We start from the raw sequence: 20,488 nt of genomic DNA, 5'->3' as shown, positions 1-20,488 counted from the left end.
ACACATAAGTGCTTTCCTACAGATGAGAAAGTGAAGGGTGTGACTGGGACCATGAAATAATGGCACAGCCAAGATCTAACCAGGAGCCCTTCACCCTTTCCCTTTCCTCCACACCTCTGCAAGGTCTCATAGGACTCTGAGGCAAGAAACCAGCCCCAGCTTGGGCCTTTCTTCCTGCTTACAGTAAATGTTTCTCCCTACCCTGGTGGTTAAAAGGCCCATTTAATTCTACTGGTTTTATTGAAGTTATATTCATACCTCATTGGTTAACCTGTAATTTTAAAATAAGAGCATTATGTTTTGAATGTTTCATTTTCCCTTCCTCTAGGAGAAAACATACACAGAGGCATGCTCTCAGAACTTAACACCCAGAAATGCAAAGGGGAAACTTTCTATCCATGATAGGCAACCTTAAGTTAAGAAAGGCCATGGTGTTTGCCAGAGTTGGCCATTTTGATACTGGCATAGCTGCATTTGTCTTAGTTATGGTTACTATTGCTGTGATAAGGCACATGACCACAAAGAACTTGGGGAGGAAAGGGTTCATTTCAGCCTTCAGTTCCATTATGGTCCATCAGCCAGAGACATCAGGGCAGAAACTCTAATATGGCAGGAACCGGGAGGCAGGAGCTGATGCAGAGGTCATGGAAGGGTTGCTGTTTACTGGCTTGCTCCTTATGGCTTACTTGGCTTACTCTCTTATAGAACCCAGGACCACCAGCCCAGGGATGGCACCCACCCACAATGGGCTGGGCCCTCCCTCATCAATCACTAATTAAGAAAATGTACCACAGGCTTGCCCACAGGCCAGTCTGGTGGGAACATTTTCTCAATTGAGGTTCCTTTTTCCAAAATGACCCAGCTTGTGTCAAGTTGACATAAAACTAGCCAGTACAACATCCCATCCTGGCTCCCCTCTGGGAGACACCACTCTCTGCAGGGCTAAAGTCTTGACAGGAAAGTCATTGTGTGCCTGTTGAAGTTGTTAAGAAAAAGTACCCTAACGCCAAAACAAAGAGAGACAATGTCGCCATCCATCAACAGGAGAGAACTGGAGTAAAATGTGGCACCTGCAGGAACATTACATTGTAAAGGAATCGCTAAATCTACAGCTATGAAAACAAAACGTCAAACAGTATGCTGAGTGCTGTAAGCAGCCTAGAGAAAGAGAGACTGATTTCCACTGTGAAATATATGATTTAATGTAACACCTTGTGCACATGTTCAGATGACATGGAAAGAAAAGAGAAGTAACAGTCCCGTCACCTCTAGGGAAATGAAAATGGGAGACAGGACCAAGAAAGGTTCCCCTGGATGCAAATATTGTTAATCTGATGGTCTGTTTCTCTGAGGCAAGCAAACAGGCAAAGTCATACAAGGAGGAAAGACCAAACTTTTAACCTTCAAAGCCGAGAGATGGAATTAAACCCAAGAACACCAATATTTGAATTAATAATGTTCTCTTCCCTGCCAGGATTGAGTTGCAACATTTAGAAATCAATACTCCAATTAAAAAAAAAATAGTTATTTCATTGTCAGAGTCAAGACATAGAAGAAAAGAATGAATTGATCTGGAGTGAGGAGTACAGTGCGGTAGGGTGTGGGGGAATCAGAAGTGTTGAGTTAGAGAGAACATCTTCCTGAAGTTGTGTGGTGATGGAGAAGTGAAGCCCGTTCTTCTTAATGTGAAGCCGCCAGGGGGAAACTATTCTGTTGCCTCCCACAAAGCAGGCCAGCTGCCTCTGAGCTATAGCAGTTCCCAGGCTCAGAGGTGAGTGAAGCTTTAAAACTTGTTTTTCAAGGCCCAATGAATGCAAATCAGAGGTTCTGTGGAGGTGGGTGTTAAATTCCACACCAAGAAGAGAGCCCCAGAGACTTGGCATCTCTAGCTGGTTCAGAGTGTAAAAACTTCCAGACTCATCTAAGTGGGAAAGTTCCAACAACTTTATCAGCGAACCATCTTGTCCCCATGCCTCTTTCAGCCCAGTGATACAGCATGCCGTGGCACTCCACAGGGCCCTGGGACCCTAAAGGCAGCTGAAGCATGGGAAGAACCTCTCCTCTTAGTTGTAAAATTTCTCCTCAAATGGTTCTGTGATGTGTCAGGATTTGAGCTTGTTGGGATGTTGGGATAAGGGGTGAAGTCAAAGTCTCAGGGCTTTCTTCTCTCCTCCATTTGAGTTAACAGCATGTGGATGGGGCTCCTGACTCCCTGGCTTCTGTTAAATCTGGAGATCTATTCCTGCATGTTCCTACTGTGCTCTGAAATCACCTGCTGAGGGTGAGCCCCTGCGGGGCTGCTAGATAAGAACTTCACTGCCAAAGGAACATCATCCTCAAAGCCAGTGACTGTGTGCTGTCCCTGAAACACCCACCTCTTTCTCTATAAAGGAGTCACTTGCCTCTGACTGGTCCCCTGATGAATCTCTCAGCCATTCCTCCTAACACAGTTTGTTTCATCACTTGGGACTTCATACCCACATAAACTGCCAGGCTCATTCCTGGGACCCACAACTACAGTAGAGATCTAAATCTATCTGTGCTCCATCACTTGGAGACATCTTCAAGTCATCAGAATTACATCCTAAACATTCCATTGTGAGCAGGACACACACACACACACACACACACACACACACACACACACAAAACCTTCCTCACCCCCATGCAACAACAACACACCAGCTATTCCATAAACAATATTGTAAACAAACTTCAGCGTTCTTTTTCCAATAGGACAGTTGGGAACCTTTGAAATAACTCATTAGAATTTACTTCACAGCTTTTTCACCCCAAATTCTGTGGAATCCAAAGCCACACTTTTACTTTCTTAATGACACTGTTGTAGTTCCATGAATTGTCTCTTTCTTTCTCCTCTGGACTCTGTGGACAACTGTCTTCATCAAGCTCATTTCATCAGGTAGAAAAGAGAAGGGGACACTCTTGACACCGCTCTGGAGGTGACCGATATCAGCAAGATCAATTGTGCAGCAACAGGGAGCCTGAGCCACAGACTGTGTGGGGCCAAGCTGAGGCTGAAGAAAGTCACAACATGATGATAGAGCCATGCCATTTGTGTAAACATGTACCAGCTTATGAGTGTCCTGATGAGCCAGACGTCACCCTGCTCCTACCTGTGGCATGTCCCCATCAATCAGTGCTCACACACTCCATACCCGTGTGACTGGGCATGTCCCACAAGAAAGGCCCTCCTTAGTTCTGTCCCTATGATCAATATTAAACATTTGACAGCTTTTATGAACTCTGAGTGTGGTTTTCAAAAAGTTCTTTCTGTGTCAAGTAAATGTCTCCCTGATACAAACCTTCTTTTGATATCCCTCCCTCCCTCTTTCTCCCCCTACAACCCTCCCCCGTGTGTGTGTGTGTGTGTGTGTGTGTGTGTGTGTGTGTGTGTGTGTGTGTGCATCCATACGCATGCACTGGTATGTATGTGCCACAGTGGGCATGTGAGGTCAAAGGACAACCTCCATGTTGGTTCTTGCAGTCCTCTTTCCTTGAGGCCATTTCTTCTTCTCCCTGTGTGCACAGGCTAGCTGGCCCATCAGTCTCTGAGAACTCTCCTGCCCCCACTTTCCATCTTGCTTCAGGAGCGCAGGGACTGTAGGTTTGCTACTGCACCTCTGGATTCTGAGGATCCAGACTCAGGCCCCCACTTTCATACAGCAAGCACTATACCCACTAGACCACCTCCCCAGCCTTGTATTTGATCATTCCTTAGATCAGGAAAGTGTCTGGTTAATTTTATCAATTCAGCACAAACTAAAGTTGCCTGGGAAGATGAATTCTCACTGAGGAATTGCCTCCATCAGATTGGCCTTTGGGCATGTCTGTGGGGCATTTTCTTGATTAATGATTCCCATGGGAGGCCCTGCCCACTGTGGGTGGTACTGTTACTGGACTGGTGGTCCCGGGCTGTATAAAAAGCAGACTGAGCAAGCCAGGGGCATCCAGCCAGTAAGCAGAACTCCTCCATGGTCTCTGTTTCAGTTCCTGCCTCCAGGTTCCTGCTTGAGCTCCTGTCCTGGCATCCTTCGATGATGGACTGCGATGTGGAAGTGTAAGCCAAATAAATCCTTTCCTCCCCATGCTGCTTTTGGTCACGGTGTTTATTACAGCAATAGAAAGGCAGCAGGACAGAATAGAAAGGGCTCCATGTTTCTGACCATTTCTGTGGAGTTCAGTAATTCCCTGTGTTCCAAAGGATGCCCGATGTCAACTGTGCCTGTGCCTTTTATTTCACCATGTGGTGTCAGTACCATCAGTGACTATCCATTTCTATTAAGCAGTGTACAGTGTAATTGATGGCATCTGCTGGAGCTAATATTGTAAGTGAAGGCTGTTCTCTACTTACCGCTCTCCCATGGCTGTGTATATAAATGACCACAGCAGCCACACAGAGGTACCAAGTAGGACACTCAGCTGTACCCTTAAGCATCATGAGGTTTGGGTAGAGGGTTCATTTCAGCAGACCTAATTTTTCAAGCACACAGAGCAGGCCAGAGCTCCCCACGCAGAACAGTGGTAAAATGCTCCTCAAGAGTCTTTTCCTAAGTAGGTTTAAATGCCATGTTTCCCTTGGGACTCAAAATCCCTGTGTGACCATCCAAACAAGAGGAGTAATTATTTATCTATCCAGATGGCAAACAGTACTTGCCTTCATACATTCTCTTCTCTCATGTGCATTAATAAAAGCAAATGTGTCTTCCCCTCATGGAACTTTCATTTGTCTGAACGCCCTGGGAGGGAGCAAATCTAGCTCCTTGGAGGACAAGAGTCTGTGTATGCATCTTAGCCCAAAGCAGCAGCTCAGGGTACCTCACAGCAGGCTGGTATCACAATTGAGAGCCTGAAGCAGATGTCTTCAGACAAACTCGCCCATCACACACAAACAGGGGATGTATCACTCTGTATCATGAGTATCCTTCATAAATGAAGGTTTAGCCTTCTAAGAACACTTGGTTAAGGAAATGCTTAACATACATGACTAACACCTTCATATACGCTGCTGTCAACTGCTGGGGTGATTTTTTTTTTTTTTCGAGACAGGGTTTCTCTGTGTAGCTTTGCGCCTTTCCTGGATCTCGCTCTGTAGACCAGGCTGGCCTTGAACTCACAGAGATCCGCCTGCCTCTGCCTTCCGAGTGCTGGGATTAAAGGCGTGCGCCACCACCGCCCGGCATGCTGGGGTGATTTGATGATTGTGAGAATTGTAAAGGAACAAGGCCCTGGCAGGCTAACATATGCGCATCCCAGGAAAAGCCTCCAAAGGAAAGCTTTCTGCATACACCCTTCCTCCTTCCTTGGTACACACAGACCCACAAACCCCTTGCCACAGTCCTCTACACAGCTACACACCCTACGCTGCACACACCTGCGCTGTGGCCATTGACATAGCCCACTGAAGTCATGGCCACTCCTTCTCCTCGATCCTCACTCTGAGCGACTCCAGTGGACACTAACCATGGTCCATTTGCTCTCTAATAGGTTTCTTTCCGGCTTGGTGTTTGTGCAAACAGTGAGAGCTCAGTAAATTTTCAAGGTAAGTAGATGAATGGATGGATGGATAAAGGCATGTGGGAATGAACAAAGAAGATGTACTACTTTAAGGTTTGGGATAAACACACGTGAAAATTTGAACATCAGTTTTCCTGATGAGGAAGAGTCCAGAGGAAGAGATTGAACTGAAGCCAATAGTCAGAATTGCGAGCCATGGAAAACATGTATGGTAGATGGTGTCTCCTCTGAGTTTCAGGCTTAACAGCACACGCATATCCACAACGTAATTTAGTGTCATTACAGCAGTGATGTCTGTGTCAAGAGCTGCCACTCATGGGACAGCAGGAACAGGACAGTAATTCAAATTAGGCCCTCACTGTGTGCTAGTAACTCACACAAGGACATAATGACTTACATCTGCCCCATAGTAACAGTTCCGTGTCTCCCAGGACCAGTGGGAAGGACTCGAGGGGACAACCACCAATCCATGAGTGGACACTGCAACAGCTTCTGCTTAGAAACCAGTGTTTGGCCAGATGGCTCAGGGGCTAATTCACTTCCCACTGAGTGTGATACTGAATCCCACATGGGGGAAGGAAGGATCCAACTCCTGAAGACTGTCCCTGACCTTCACACATGTATATATGTGCATACACAGGAACACACACACACAAAATAAGAAAATTGTTCTTTAAAATAAAAATTATAAAGGGATACATTTAACAAATGATTTCAAGTATCCTTGAAAATCTCCCAAAATTATTCTTTTTTTCCTCATTGAATGGAAGGACTTCTTTCAGCATATTATATTCTATGAATAAAACTTCAGGGTACAACCAGCCCCACAATTCACAAGCTTGATAATCATTTTACTTTTTTTAAAAACAAAAGTAATCAATAATTTCACCAGCTGATTCGAGTTTTAAAAATTGTTTAAATCTGTCTAGAAATAACCTCAGAAAAATACCCAATTTGATAAAATAATTTCTACCACCCCGCTCAGTTGAGGGCCCAAAGTCAATAAAATAAGAATGCTAGGTAGCTTGAGAGAGAGAGAGAGAGAGAGAGAGAGAGAGAGAGAGAGAGAGAGAGAGAGAGAATCAACTGCGTGCAAGGAAGGTAAAGTGAGTGGGCATTTCCCATGGTGTGTACGGCTAGAAATGATGTATCCTTTTACCTTGGTCGAAGGGCTTGTTGGGATTCCAGTTTCTGAAATAGTCATCCTAGGAAAGAAAAGTAGAAACAAAGGTCAGATGTCAGAGGCCTCTCCCTGCATAAAAGCTGCTTTGTCCCGTTTCCCAAAACACAAAGGAGAACCCTCACAGCTTACAAATCTTCCCCCAAACAAGCATTAGAATGCAATAAAAACAACAACAACAACAACAAAAAAAAAAAACCCTCAATTTACTTCTGCAATCCTTGCCTTTCAAATTGTATGTACTAAACACTGGGAGTTATAAAAACATCTCAGCCTGATATGGAAACAGCTCTGCTCATCTTAGTTTGACATGTAAGCCCAGTCGTCTCCTAAGTGTGAGGTGTATCTGCTATCAATTATACTGCAGGTGATGCCTGGGCGCTCTCACTTATGATTAAGCCCCTGTGTTTGTAACAGCTGATAATTTAACTGTCAGCATTTCTTTTACATGGAGACATAGATCTTGTGGTGCACATTTGCAGTTTCCCAACACTTGAGGAGCCTAAAACCAGAGGGCCATTCAAACGGTAGAACACCCCTGGGCTGTATGTTTAGCTTAATGTCTTTTGTTTTAGGGATGGAGGGGGATGGGAAGCCAAGTCTTTTCTGCTCCCATCACAGCCATGTGATTCTTGCATGTAGTCTGTACCAAGCATGTGCCAAGGTGGGTCCTTCATTACTCAGTTCTTCAGGGTTCTATTAACCTCTCCTTACTGCTAGCAACCCTCTCCCTTCTAAACAAACATCACTGGCCTCACCCTCCCCAGAATACCCACAGCTTGCCAGCAGGAAAGACTGTACTGTTCTGCATCATACCACACCACCTCTGGGGCATTTGGCCCTTTTCAGCCGATGGCCAGTTTGTTAGCTTTGTGATTTGGGGCAGGTACTCCACACATCACAGACACCTTCAAAAGGCTGTCTGAAACAAGCCCCCGATTTCCCTTCTGGAGAAGTTAATTTACATCAAAGTATACAATTAGTCTAAATTACCATCCCCACTGTCCCATGCTGCAGTTTATCTCCCACACATTCTCCTGTGGATTTCATCAGCCTCCCCCTCGTTCAATCACCTGACTTTATTAGACTCTTGTTGAGGTCACCCAAGCCCTCAGATAGATCTTAGGAAACTGGATTTAGAGTTAAATCAGAACATATTACTTCATGGCCAGTGATTCCATTTTGCAGAGTGTGAATAAACATGAACAGCCTCCCCTGGATCCCAAAGACTCAGCACTAAGCTATTTTTAACTCCAAGGAACTGGTCTGCTTTGCTCCAGCTTTAATTTTATGGCACAACTGTTATGCTCACCTGAATTGCATTGAGATCTATCCCATGAGCCATCACTAAGAAAGTCTAGAATAATCTATCTGCAACATCCCCCCTTTCACTTAATATTTTAAATACAATCCAAATTTGGGGCACTGTGCTAACTAAAAACTGATAGCCAGTGCTAAGTGGTCTTAAGTAAAGGGTGGGAGTTGGTGGAATATTTAGCACTCAATGTTTTTGTCTGATGCTCAATATCCTCTTAGCCTTAGACAATCCTGTTACCAGAAGAGTCTATTGTTCATGAGAGCAAGGCAAGAGATAACCCCAAGGGGTTGGTCTCATCACCATAGGACAAAGATAACAAACTTTTCAGGCTGCCAACCAATGCACTCTTCTCATGCAAAGTGGATGGCAGCAAGTCCAAGGGCAGTGTGGAGCTTCTGAAATCTTCTCACTTGAACATGCTGTTCTAGTCCAGGGGAGCTCTAGAAGGTGAGGATGTGCGTCCGAGGGAAGGGCCGGAGCCTAAGATAAGTTCCTCTACTTTAATTTCACATGTTACATTCTCTTTGATATCCAAGAAAGGTTTGAACAGGTCCCAAGAACAGCATATTCCCTAATGATTCAGAACACTTGAGAACCTGGATGGAATTTGAAGCATTCTTCCGGACCTTGTCTCTTTGCAGGTTAACTCTAATTGCTATTTTTACATTTTTCTTTTGGGAGGAAAGCACGGTTTTAAATATAAAGCCTCTAAAAGCTGATATCTGCCTTAGAATATTTAAAACCCACTGTAAATGTAATAATACTTCCTAATTACTGCAAATGTGAAAGCACACCTCGAACGAAAACTCATTATGCAAAGTAAGTCCTTCAAACAGCCCCTTGCCCAGGGAGGCTGAGTGGGATGAGGAATCATGCCCTGCATCTGATCGTTTTCTCTCCCACTAGAGGAAAGTAGATCACCAAAACACAGGCCAAGGTGCTGGCAGCTCACAAAGCTTTGAGTATTATGAATTTTACTGTAGCTAGTGGAAAACCCTCCACCAGAGGCCAAGATCGTGAGCACTGGGAAGTATTCGATGCAACAGAGGTCATTTGGGAAATGGGCAAGGGGCAGCAGGGAGAGGATTTCTAGCTGTCACATCTACTGCCAGGGTCAGAGTATGAGGCATCAGGGCATGAGGGATCACTATTCTAACATGTACAAGTGGCCCCAGAGAAGCCCACACCCACTCAGCTGCTTCAGCTGATTCAGTCTTGGAGAGATTTTGATAAGGTAGAATCAGCAAGGCACAAAAAGCCAGGGATGAAGAACGCCATCTAGAGACTTCATCTGCGAATCTGCTCCTCCTCAAGTCCCACCTAACTAACCACTGGCATCCTTAAGATGATGTCCTTAAGAGAGATTTAAGGACAGCTATCTATGGGCTCAAACTGTCACTCCACCAATACCAGGGCTGCTCTCTTCTCTAAGGCTCAAGACACAGCTTGTAGAAGCAAGGCTTTTATTTTCTGTCTAAATGAAAACACAGGTGCTGCTGTCCTTTGTAGTGTTCTCATCCAGCAGCAGGGTGCCTGGTCCAACACCAGCTCAATGCTGAGGTGTGTAACAATGCATTCCTGCTGGCAGGACCTCAGAGGCCAGCTGCAAGGGCAGCAGAGACCTGGACCTGAGAGCCCTTACCTCTGACCATTTTCCTAGCCCAAGTAAGTTGATACCTATTCAAATTCAGATAGGGTTGGAGGCTATTGGATAGATGGGAGCTTGCTGGGTGAGTCTGTCTGGTTTGGCCTCTTGACGAGAAATGTGGTCATCTAATGATGGAATTCTTTAAAAAAGACTTGCAAGGACCCAAAAACAGTTAATTTTCAGACATAACCTAACTGGAAGAGTAAACATCTAAATATAGTCATTTATTAAATTCAATAACTCTCATTAATGTATTGCCCAGACTGAACAGCATGGATGGTAGAGTCGCTCCCTATCTGCATTTAATGGTCTACCCTGCAGGGCCTAAGAGTGTCAGCTTCTGGACAGGGAGGCACACAGCCTTGCTCTGGAGTCCAGCCAATTCTTAGGAAGAAAGGCAAATTCTATTTTACTATGCTAGTCCGTAAGTGACCTGCCCAACTCTCCTTAGATGAGACTCTCCAAGACTCTACCAGTCTAAACAGAGGCTCAAGCATGAGTTTACGGGCTGGTAACTGAAATCACGAAGCATTTCAGGACAGTAAGTACTCTAAAGAGTCAGCTTGACAGTCAGAAAGGATGGTTGTATGTCTAAGACAGAGGAAGGGAAGAATGGCTGGTGCTCAAGCAAAGAACCAGAGACTGGCTAGCACTGTAGCACCATGTTATCATGTCAACTGAGCATATCTCAACATTCATCTCATTTGCTTAATATCCCCAGAAACACAGCACTGGACACTATAAAATGAATAGCTGCTGATAGCTGGTCCAAAGGAATTATTTTTAACTGTATTAGAGATATTCTGTTCTGATCAGCACCTGTGAAAAGAAAATCTGTACATATGCATACACACACACCCATGTGCATACATACATATGCATACACACATATACACACACACACACAAATATATGTAAAGTTGTAAACACATGCATGTGTGTATTTTTATATCACATGGTACATATTATAGCATATAGTAACAAATGTGTGTATTCTCACAAGTCATTTTGTGTATGATGAGACACATAAACACAGTCATCTCTCCATACCTTACATGCCACTTGTACAGATTCAACTGGTATCAGAAGCCTTTGAAAAACACCTGGATTTCCTTATAATGATTCGCCAAACCATGTGGTCTAATGATTGCATAGCATTTACACTATATTAATATTAATTATCATGTGTGATCCAGGGGTGATGTAAACTACATGGAGGACATGAGCAGGTTCTATGCAAACACTGTGCAATTGATTTCAGAGATGTGAACATTTGGGTTCTTGGGGTCCTGAAGCAGGTCCTGCACAAGTGACTACATGTGACAAGATCATCGTATTCTACTGCAGTCTGCTAAAGGAAGCTTGGAGTCTGCCTAACACGAAATGAGGCCAAACCTCTGCGGACTCTGGGTGATCAAGTCCCCTCACCGTGGACAGGCTTGTCCTATAGCACAATCGAACATGATCTCTCTTCCCTTGTACCACAGCCCCCAAACGGCTGACACAATTTAGCCCCAATATTCTCCAGGGGTTTCCCTTTCAGGAGGCTCCTACTTCAGCTACAGAGACTGTTTAAGCCAACTCCAGGGAAAAGCTGGGGGCAGAGCCAAGCAAAGGCACCCAAGTGCTGTAGCTCTGAATATGAAGATGAGGGGTAATTTATTACATACAACAGCTTCAGATGCCACAGATCAAAGACACTGAGTGCACATGAAACAGATAATTTCTCCCTCATACATATTTTAGCTAAACTGTTTGAACCGTGCAGATCCATCTGAAGATTACCTGAGACAATACAAATTGCCAGCCTGGAAAATAAATGAGAGCCTCATTTATCCTGACCAGGGGTGAACAAGAAAGCCGTGAGAAGAGGAAGCAAGCTACAGAGAGGTCACAACAGTCACTGTGAGGTCATCTGTGGGGCCACTGTCAATCAACAGAGAGAAGTGTGTCTCTCTGTTGTAGGGAAGCAGTGTTTCTGTATCAGTAGCATCCCAGATGGAGGCTAACTCCGCCAAGCACAAACCCGTGAAAAGACCCATTGAAGACAGGAGTCAAACTTTCTGAAGGTGACTCAACACACACTAGTTCACCTCCCTTTCATGACATTTTCCAGGGTGGAGTAGTAGGGAGGTAGATTGCTGGGTAGGAAGTTTCCCTAAACTGGCTAATAGAAGTTCCAGACCAGGCTCTCGTAAGGCCATCTCCTGTACAATAGGACATTTTCCTGTGACTTCAATTCTTAAACAGTGGAAATGCTTGCTAGTCAACCTACTATGTGATGCAAAGCAGTTCATCTGTTGCGAAATGACATGGCCTCCTATCCAGCCACCTCACCCCTGAGCTGTGTCCCTTCACATCTCTAAACTAGTAACATGCTCTCTCTCTCTGTGAATCTGTTCTGTCAAGCCTGCCCCATCCATCACCAAGGAATAGCCCTGGTGAGGAACTCTGAATAAAATGGTCCAACTGACCACCAAGTCCAGACTGGGCAGTGATTTGAAGCCCCTAAACATCACTCATGGGACTTTGGTTGACCAGGGACAGGAGCTGTGTGCTGTAGTGCATTTCAATGTGTATGTATGATCCTGTCCTCCCCCCCCTGCACACACACACACACACACACACACACACACACACACACAAATACACACATGCCTGAGCCTAGGTGATGTTTGAGCTGCATATTCCCTTAGGTATCACTCCACAGTGCATGATAAATTCTTGATGAATTGCTTCAAATATGAGAGAGCTGATCTAGCTTTAAGAGCACAGCAGCCCCTGAGAAATCCCCATAACTATTACCGGTGTGTGTAAGCACAGGTGGGTGGATGTTTGTACACACACTCTAAATCACTTTCACCCTGAATAGAGCTATTCTTTGATAAATTGGTCTGACATTTGGTGCAAAGTCCTGCAGGCTTTAGACAGAATGATTTAGAAAATAACAATGTGGGTTTCTCCGCTCTTTCAATAAATAACCCACCAGTAAAATACAGATAATAACTGACAATCGTACTTGTAGTGTAACTAATGAGAAAAAATAACACAGTCAATGGACTGCTTATATACATTTGATAAATTACATCCCTCACATATACCCATGAGAAACAAGCATGTATATTCCTGGTCGGCTGAATGCAAACAAATATTTACCATGGAGATTAAAGATCTGAGATACAATTTACATTTTATTTTGCAACTATTTTGATACTATGTCTACATAGGGTTTGAAAGCAAAACCTACCTCAACTTCCTGAGTCCGAAAGCATAATGAATGGGAAAAAATAAAAGAATCACATCAAACAAGAAGGAATGTACACATTTTTGATAAATGCATCAAAATTTCAAAACATTATAAAGGTCATAGTTATTTTGAGCCACCTACCATCATTCCTTTGCTAAGGTCCATCACCCACAGAGCCCACAAGAAAGGACTTAGGTAAAAAGGTAATGACTGAAGGGGGGCATGTCTTAGCTATCTGTGCATGCTGCAGGAGAGCTAGCAAAACTCTGATGAAACTCAGACACTCATCCACTGTTCCCATCTGCAAGAATGTCAAATGACTCATCGCAACATCAGCCCAATCAATAAATGTTCCAAGACAACAACAAAGGCCAAGAATAATAGAGCTTCTGTATTTCTGCAAAAGCATCATTTGCCCTGAAGCTCCAAAATAGCTGGCGGGAACTTCAAACATTGGACAGCCATGGAAATATGTAAGATGAGTAGGACTGACTCATCTTCCTCCCCCCCCCACTCTCTCCCCACCCCTGCTTCCCTGCCAGTTAGAGTTGTAACTGCTGTGATGAGCTCTCCTTTCCCTGGGACTTACTGTCTCTATTGAGCCATCCAAATTGGGGTGGTAAGGTGTTATTGACCCAAACAGAAAAGGAAAGTCTGTGGTTCCTTCTCTGAAATGTGTTCTGTATCTGTTCTTGTATTCTTCTGCTGACACAAATGATGAAAGGACACTACGTATACATTCATACTGAACCGTGGGGCAAGACCAACGCCACCCATGCCCTTGTCCTCACCAGCAAAGCCGCCAGCTTGTCTGAGCTAATGAAAGGCAGTCTTATCAATATCTAGGAAGGAGAGAAATCAGTACCATGGACTCAAAGGCAGCAGGAGCTAGGGCAGGCTTTGAAGTGGGTGTGGGTTTGAGATCCTGCTTCTTAGCTGAGTGGCCTTGTAGAACACACTGGCTTCTCTGAGCCATGTTCCTTATCCACTGGTACCTACCTTAAAGATGCTCTTAGAGCCTGACAATGATCCCAATGCCCAGCATGGCTGGCTTTCAGAAATAAGTGACAGGCAAGTGCTCTTGTGCCCATTTCTAGAGCTTTACATCAGTGAGGTTCCCCAGGAACACAGAGGGGATCAATAGGCTCTGTGGAAGTGGTATATTTAAAATTTCTATGATGTGATTTCTGTACATTTGAGTTTTACCAATGAGACACACATGAAAGGTGACCCAGCTGTAACAGGAAACAATTACAAAATATTTTCAATCTTGGCTATTTTACTAGTCTCTGGTATGAAGAAACAAATTCAATGTGACTTGGAAATTTGCGTTGCAGGTCTGCTTCTAAAGACCACACGCCTACTCTGCGGTTCAGTGACCCTCATCCAGACAACACAGCCTGTCTAGCAGAAGGAGGCAATCTTATGACACTGGACTGCTCCCTGCTTCACAGTATACAAACGCTAAGGTGAGTCCCTGAATCCACACGTAAATGTTTCAATTATGACTAACTGTATCCTAACACAGAGACTGGGCTTCAATAGGCAAAATTTCTATGTAATCAGTCATTTGCATAAAGAAAGCAGATGAGGGATCCCTGAACGTGTCTGTGCTGCTGGCACACCAAACAAAGCCCTTGCTGTCTCAAAATATTAAAATGTCATTCCCCAGAAAGCACAAATGATAACTGGCCTGAGACCCAGGTTTGTCCAGGTATTATAGATTCCAAATTAATTATGTCCCACTCTGTTTCTGATAGTCCCCCCACACCTGACTACTAGGCCTCCATGAGCATGCTTCCGTTTAACAACAGGACACCGTGCACTGAAGGACGGCTTGGCACTTCGGAGGAGCACTTGTTGTCTTTGCAGAATTGTTTCCCAGCTCCCACATGACAGGTCTTAGTCTGCAACTCCAGGTGCAGCCCTCTTCTGGCCACCGCTAATACTACATGCACATGATGCATACACATTCGTTCAGGCCAATGCTCACACATATAAAATAAAAATAAATTAAAAAAAGGAAAGGGGTACTATCTTTACGCCATCACATATTTCCTCCTCCCCACTAGTCTTCTCTGGATTATATTGATTCCAGGAGAAAGTCGCTGTCCCTGGCTAAGTACTGGAGCAGCCAAAGGACTCTCTAATCACTGATTCCTATCCTACTCTGGAGATGCTGACTAAGGGGCTTGGAGCGTGGTGGTGTTCATCATGATGGCATCCAGCATGGGATTTTTAAAGAGCATCCTAGGTGACTGTAATTTAGCCTTCAATGGGGCAAAAGAAGTAGATCATACACTAACTCAGACCAAGCGACAGATGACCGAGGGAATGTCAGAGCCACTCTATATAGCATGCATACCAGTCACAGAACACTAGAGGTCCTCTGTCCAGCTCTAGGGCCTCCCACATGCACAGCATGGTCCCTGGGGTACTCTCAGCTGGGTATACAGAACCTCTGACCACCCACTCACTCAGGCAAGAATCCAGCTGAAGCTGAGGGGCTTCGGTGGAAGAGCGCTTGCCTAGGATGTATGAGGCCATGGGTTAAAGCCCAATACTGAGAAGAAAAAACCCGTGTTATCTGGCTTCACTGCCTTTCCTTGGTGGTAGCAATCCCATGCTTCAGACTCCGTCTTCTGCATCAGTTCTCTGCATCCACACCACCACTTCCTCCATCCAGGACAGTTTTCCCTGCATCACCACATGCCCCTCCCAGCCTCCCTGCCTCCCACAAGCGCTGCCAGCTCTTCTCCACACTGCTCCAACAGTGGCCTTCTAAAGATCACGTCCAGAGTGGCTAGTCCACTAACCGGGCTCCTAGGGCCCGGCCCCTGCACGCTTTCACTAGCTCACTCCAGTCACACTCCAGCCCCCTTCCAGCCAGGAATGAATGATTTTGGTTTTATCCTTTATTGAAACAGTACAAAATCTGCTTGACTTCTGAAATGCTGCCCATGCTATCCACTCAATACTTGAAATACACTTCCCCATCCTCCTTAGGCTACCAGGCCCTCACTCCATCATATTGGCCTGCATGCTGCTTGTCCTGGGAGCCCATGCTCTTCCTAGCCCTGTGGTACCTGACTGGTTTGCAGGCCACACTGCAGCAGCTGGCTTCTCTTCTGTAGTTCTGCCACAGAAGTTAGTCCCCGGGGGTGGGCTGGGTGGCTTCACCGTGGGACCTTAGTGCCAACATGGCGCTTGTGTTTAACACACATATGGATCAGCAGAGCCAGAATGAGTAGACGATGATCCCACCTCTGCCTGATTTCCTGGATGCTGCAACATCCCCCTTCCCCCCCACACACACATACTTTTCTGCTTGGATTCAAGGCCATGAGATGAAGGACTGGAGTAGAGAAAAATGAAATGGGCATCTCCCTTTGGTGACACCAGCTGGGGCAGACATGGGGACCCGGGAAGCAGAACAATGACACAAGGGGAGCTTGGGAGGATGGGTCAAGGTGTGCAGCACTGGGGTGCTCAGTAGCATCCTTACCTCACAGCTAGTATCCCCATATCATCTCAGAACAAGCAGACTTTACAACCTGTGTAAGCTGAAATCTGGTGTATGTCGAATGAGACACGTTCCCCATATATTTGAACACTTGATCTTAAGTTGATGGTTCCACTCAGGAAGAGCATGGGACTTTTAGGGACTGGAGACTTGATAGAGGAAGTATGTCACTGGGGTGGCCGGTATGGGAGTTTGAGTGTTTACAGACTGGGCCCACTTCCCACCTCCTGTTTCTTTCTACCTCTTTATATCTACCTTTATATCTCTTTATCTCTATCATCTCTAGCTCTAGCTTTCTCTAGCTCTATATATCTCTATCTCTATCTCTATCATCTCTACATCATCTCTATCATCTATCTCTATCTCTCTTTATTCTATCTCTGTATCTTGTCTCTATCATTTCTCTATTTCTATCTCATCATCTCTCTTTATTCTATCTATCTGTCTATCTATCTATCTATCTGTCTGTCTGTCTATCTATCTATCCATCCATCCGTCTTTCTATTTATCCATCTAACTAACTAACTAACTAACTATCTCTCACTATCTCCCCTGCGAGTGGATGAAATGTTGTTATTGAGCTTCCCCACCAGGATGGATTCTATCCTTGTGGAACCATAAGCCAAAATAAACAAATCCTTTTTCTTTACATTGCTTTGGTTGTGGTTATTTTTATCATAGCAACAGAAAGATCTAATGAGTGGTTTTAGAGTCAAGACTTGGACCAAAATGAAGTGTACATCAAAAAGTTTAAATAAAAATTTAAAACAGAAGCTAATAGTGATAATGATGACACCAGCAATGGCCACCATGTGTGAGTGGTCCAGTGATGACCTGGCCAGATGCTGTTTTATCTGGCCCTTACAATAACTGTCTGAGGCAGGTACATTAAACAGGCCTGTATCTCAGGTACAGACATGGCAGTTTGGAAGGAGCTATTACTATCTAAGGTCACATAGCTAGTGAGACGGAGAAATATGACTTGAACTCAGTGTTCACTTGACTTGACCATGTTCTCACCACAATACAGCCTCCTTCAGTGGCACCATGTAAGGAATGTAGGGACTGGAGACCCTGGAGAGGACCATGGGCATGCATGCTCTGTGAAGACAGGAGACAGGAAGGGATGGAAGATGAGCACACAGACCAGAAGCTTCCTGCCAGTAAAGTGGGAAAACAGAAATCTATGCCTCACTAGGTCTTTGAGGAACCAGACAGCAACACAACCTGTTAATCCAGCCCCAGTAAGGTGGGCAGCAAGCCCACCTTCCTGAACCTTACCTACCCAAGTTTAGCCTTCCTGGGCACAATGATGGCCTCTGGGTCCAAGAAGAGCAGCTACAAGAGCCAGCAAGGATGAGGTCACAGAAGTGTCCTGTACCTGCGAGCCCTGTACTGCCACTGACACCTGCCTGCCATCAGCCTTCCCAGGAGCCCCAATCAAAATGGTGCAGCCCAGACATCGAAATGCTGACCAAAAGCTGTGGCACTTTGACTCAACTCTCCCCTCTGGAAAGCCACAGCCACAGTGTCTCTGAAATGTCTACCTGCCACCCAGCTCATTCGGCTACAGCTCCCTCCAGCCCTCTGCTGGCCTTGTCTCTTCCACAGATAGTCTAGGAGTGGTAGCATTAAAGATGCTCTTCAGCGGGTCCCTAAAGTGTCCACTTTCTATGTCACCTGCCAATGACACTGTCCTGAGGAGCACTGGAGCAGTAAAGTCAACAAAGCCCCCAAATAGATCCCATCAAAGTCTTTTGTCCATTCCAAGTCAGTGTCGTAGCCAGGATCAGCCATTTCCTCTGTGAAATATGCAATGTCTGCAGTGATATGATTTCTATCATGAGGTGGTCAGGGTAAACAAGCCTGCCAAAAAATGGCCTCACATTCCTAAGCCAAAATTTACCTCCACAACTACCAACAAGTTTCCATGAGGGAGAGAATACACCCACCACTAAACCAGGGTTCACCAAGTGAGGGTAAGAATCTGCTGAGGATGATTAAACATTGTTTTCAGAATCCACAGAACTGCCAAGAAAACCTGAGTCACAAAAACCTGTCACCCAAAAGCATCAGTACTGCCCACCAGGGGTGCAGCAGAACTTCCAGAGAAAAGATGCTGATAGACTCAGAAAGCTTAGGGACATGATCAGAGGCATATCACCCAGACGCCACAGCTGAGAATATTCTCATCTGGCCCACTACAGAGAGCAGAAGGATTTCTGTCATGAGGACAAGAGAATCTTTCTCATACCATAAAACAATGCACACGAGTTCCCTGGTAGGAACGCAGCCCCAGTATCTACATACTAGGCTAGTCCATCACTGTCTAGCAATCCCATTTTCCCCAGCCGGACTGCTATGCTGGCCATGCTGGATTTAGCAGACAGCACTGAAGAGCCACCAGGGCAGCAGCCCAAGCAACTGCTGTCTCCCAAACACGCTCAGCTCTGTGTGTTATGGAGTCTAGGGAGCCCAATGAGAGCCCAGGGGCCAGTGAAAAAGTTTATTCTAAATGCACAAGTATCATGCTGTTTGTCTGCCCTGACACTGGGCCAGAAAATAGATGTGAGGAACAGCTAACCCATAGCTTTATGAAGCCTGTGGTGCACCAAGAGGAGAGAGAGCCAGAAATGTAAGGATGCCTTACAAATGTAATGTACCTGACAAATGTAGCCATTAAAGAAAAATAGCTATAACAACTACGAAGATGAGGCCACTGATTATTATCACACATGCACATCCACACATGCACATGCACATGTACACACATGCACACCCCAGAGAAGCAAGGCAGCTTCTACTGAGAAAGATGCAACCACTGGATCTTGAAGGTTAAGGAAGATTCTGGATGCAGAGTATGGGGGCGGGGCTTGCACATAGTGTGGAGCTAGCCCAAGTCTATGTGCATAGTCTTTGCTGTGGATGTCCTCAGCTCAGGAGAATCAGGAAAAAGCCAATGGCTCCAGAACCTGGAGGCAGTGACAGCAGAAGCACTGGCCAGGTCTACTCAGTGTCCTCTGCACCTGCATCCTGCTCCTGCCAAAGGACCAGGAAGCTCTGCAGCGGCTGCAGACACCGGGGAGGAACAATACACAGGATGAACACTACCATCAGGGCTTCAGTGGCAAGGCAGACCACAGACTTGGTGCCTAGGAAGCACACAGACCCACCACCTGCCACCCCAGGGCGAGCTAGCCAATCCTCAACCTTTCTGGTCCAATAGCAAGAGTCCCCATGCCACCTGTTAAGAACACATGTGAGTCATTATGAGCCATGATAGGAGCCAACTATATGCCACTGCTCCCCTCAAGAGGCACACTGCCAGCCAGCTGCACCTTCTCTGCATTAAGTAAAGAAGCATCTACCCCTCCAAAGGGCAGCGCCCCAAGAGTGAGTGACATACCATATGACCATGCTCTGGAATCAAAACCCTGGGGGTCCTGCCTCCAAGCCTCAGACCAGAACAGCAATGAATGGCCTGGTGTCGTCACTCAGACTGTGCCTGCAGAGGACAGAGCAAAGGAAGGGTGTACAGCCTGGCTTCTGAGACCCCCATCTTTTCAATTCAAACCCTCCAGTGAGAACATTTATGTGCTAACACAGACACACCAGTAAGGACATGGTTTCTTGTGGAGGGGCACTCAGCCATCAAAGCCATGGGATGATTTCACGCTTTTTTATTTATTTATTATTGGAAAACTGACAATCCAAGTCTCTGCTGTCTCAGGGTCTAAATTTGTCAAATAAGAAACCAAATATGCCCCAAAGCTCTGTGTGCATAAAATGGGAGCATTTCTTCACAGCCTGCCAAGGGCTGCAGTATGCGTAAGAACTTACGCTGAACCAGAGCAATAGCTGTTCATGCTTGGATCTTTACTTTTGCACCCACATTTTAAGGCACTAGTGTGAATACAAGGACTTACTGTATCTGGGATCCCTCAAGTCCCTTTCTTAATAAATAACTCATGAACCTTAAGAACTAACTCAGCTGCTTTGTCCCTGATGGCCAGAACTATGAAGACACAAACTACAGA

The 20,488-nt window shown here is 45.4% G+C and overlaps 1 protein-coding gene across 1 annotated transcript in view; it reads right to left on the bottom strand.

Annotated features, from left to right (window-relative positions):
- Window positions 1-8,060, bottom strand: part of Spock1 (SPARC (osteonectin), cwcv and kazal like domains proteoglycan 1) — a 279,458-nt gene extending 271,398 nt beyond the window's left edge. Inside the window, exons 1-2 of the mRNA XM_059262399.1 lie at window positions 8,028-8,060; window positions 6,695-6,740 (exon numbers count right to left, since the gene is read on the bottom strand). Of these exons, the coding sequence (XP_059118382.1) occupies window positions 6,695-6,740; window positions 8,028-8,060 (79 nt within the window). The remainder of the gene's footprint in view (window positions 1-6,694; window positions 6,741-8,027) is intronic.
- Between the last annotated feature and the right edge of the window lie 12,428 nt (window positions 8,061-20,488).

The sequence above is a fragment of the Peromyscus eremicus genome, chromosome 5, assembly GCF_949786415.1.
Source record: "Peromyscus eremicus chromosome 5, PerEre_H2_v1, whole genome shotgun sequence".
Taxonomy (NCBI): domain Eukaryota; kingdom Metazoa; phylum Chordata; class Mammalia; order Rodentia; family Cricetidae; genus Peromyscus; species Peromyscus eremicus.
This window is presented reverse-complemented; position numbering and strand designations above follow the sequence as displayed.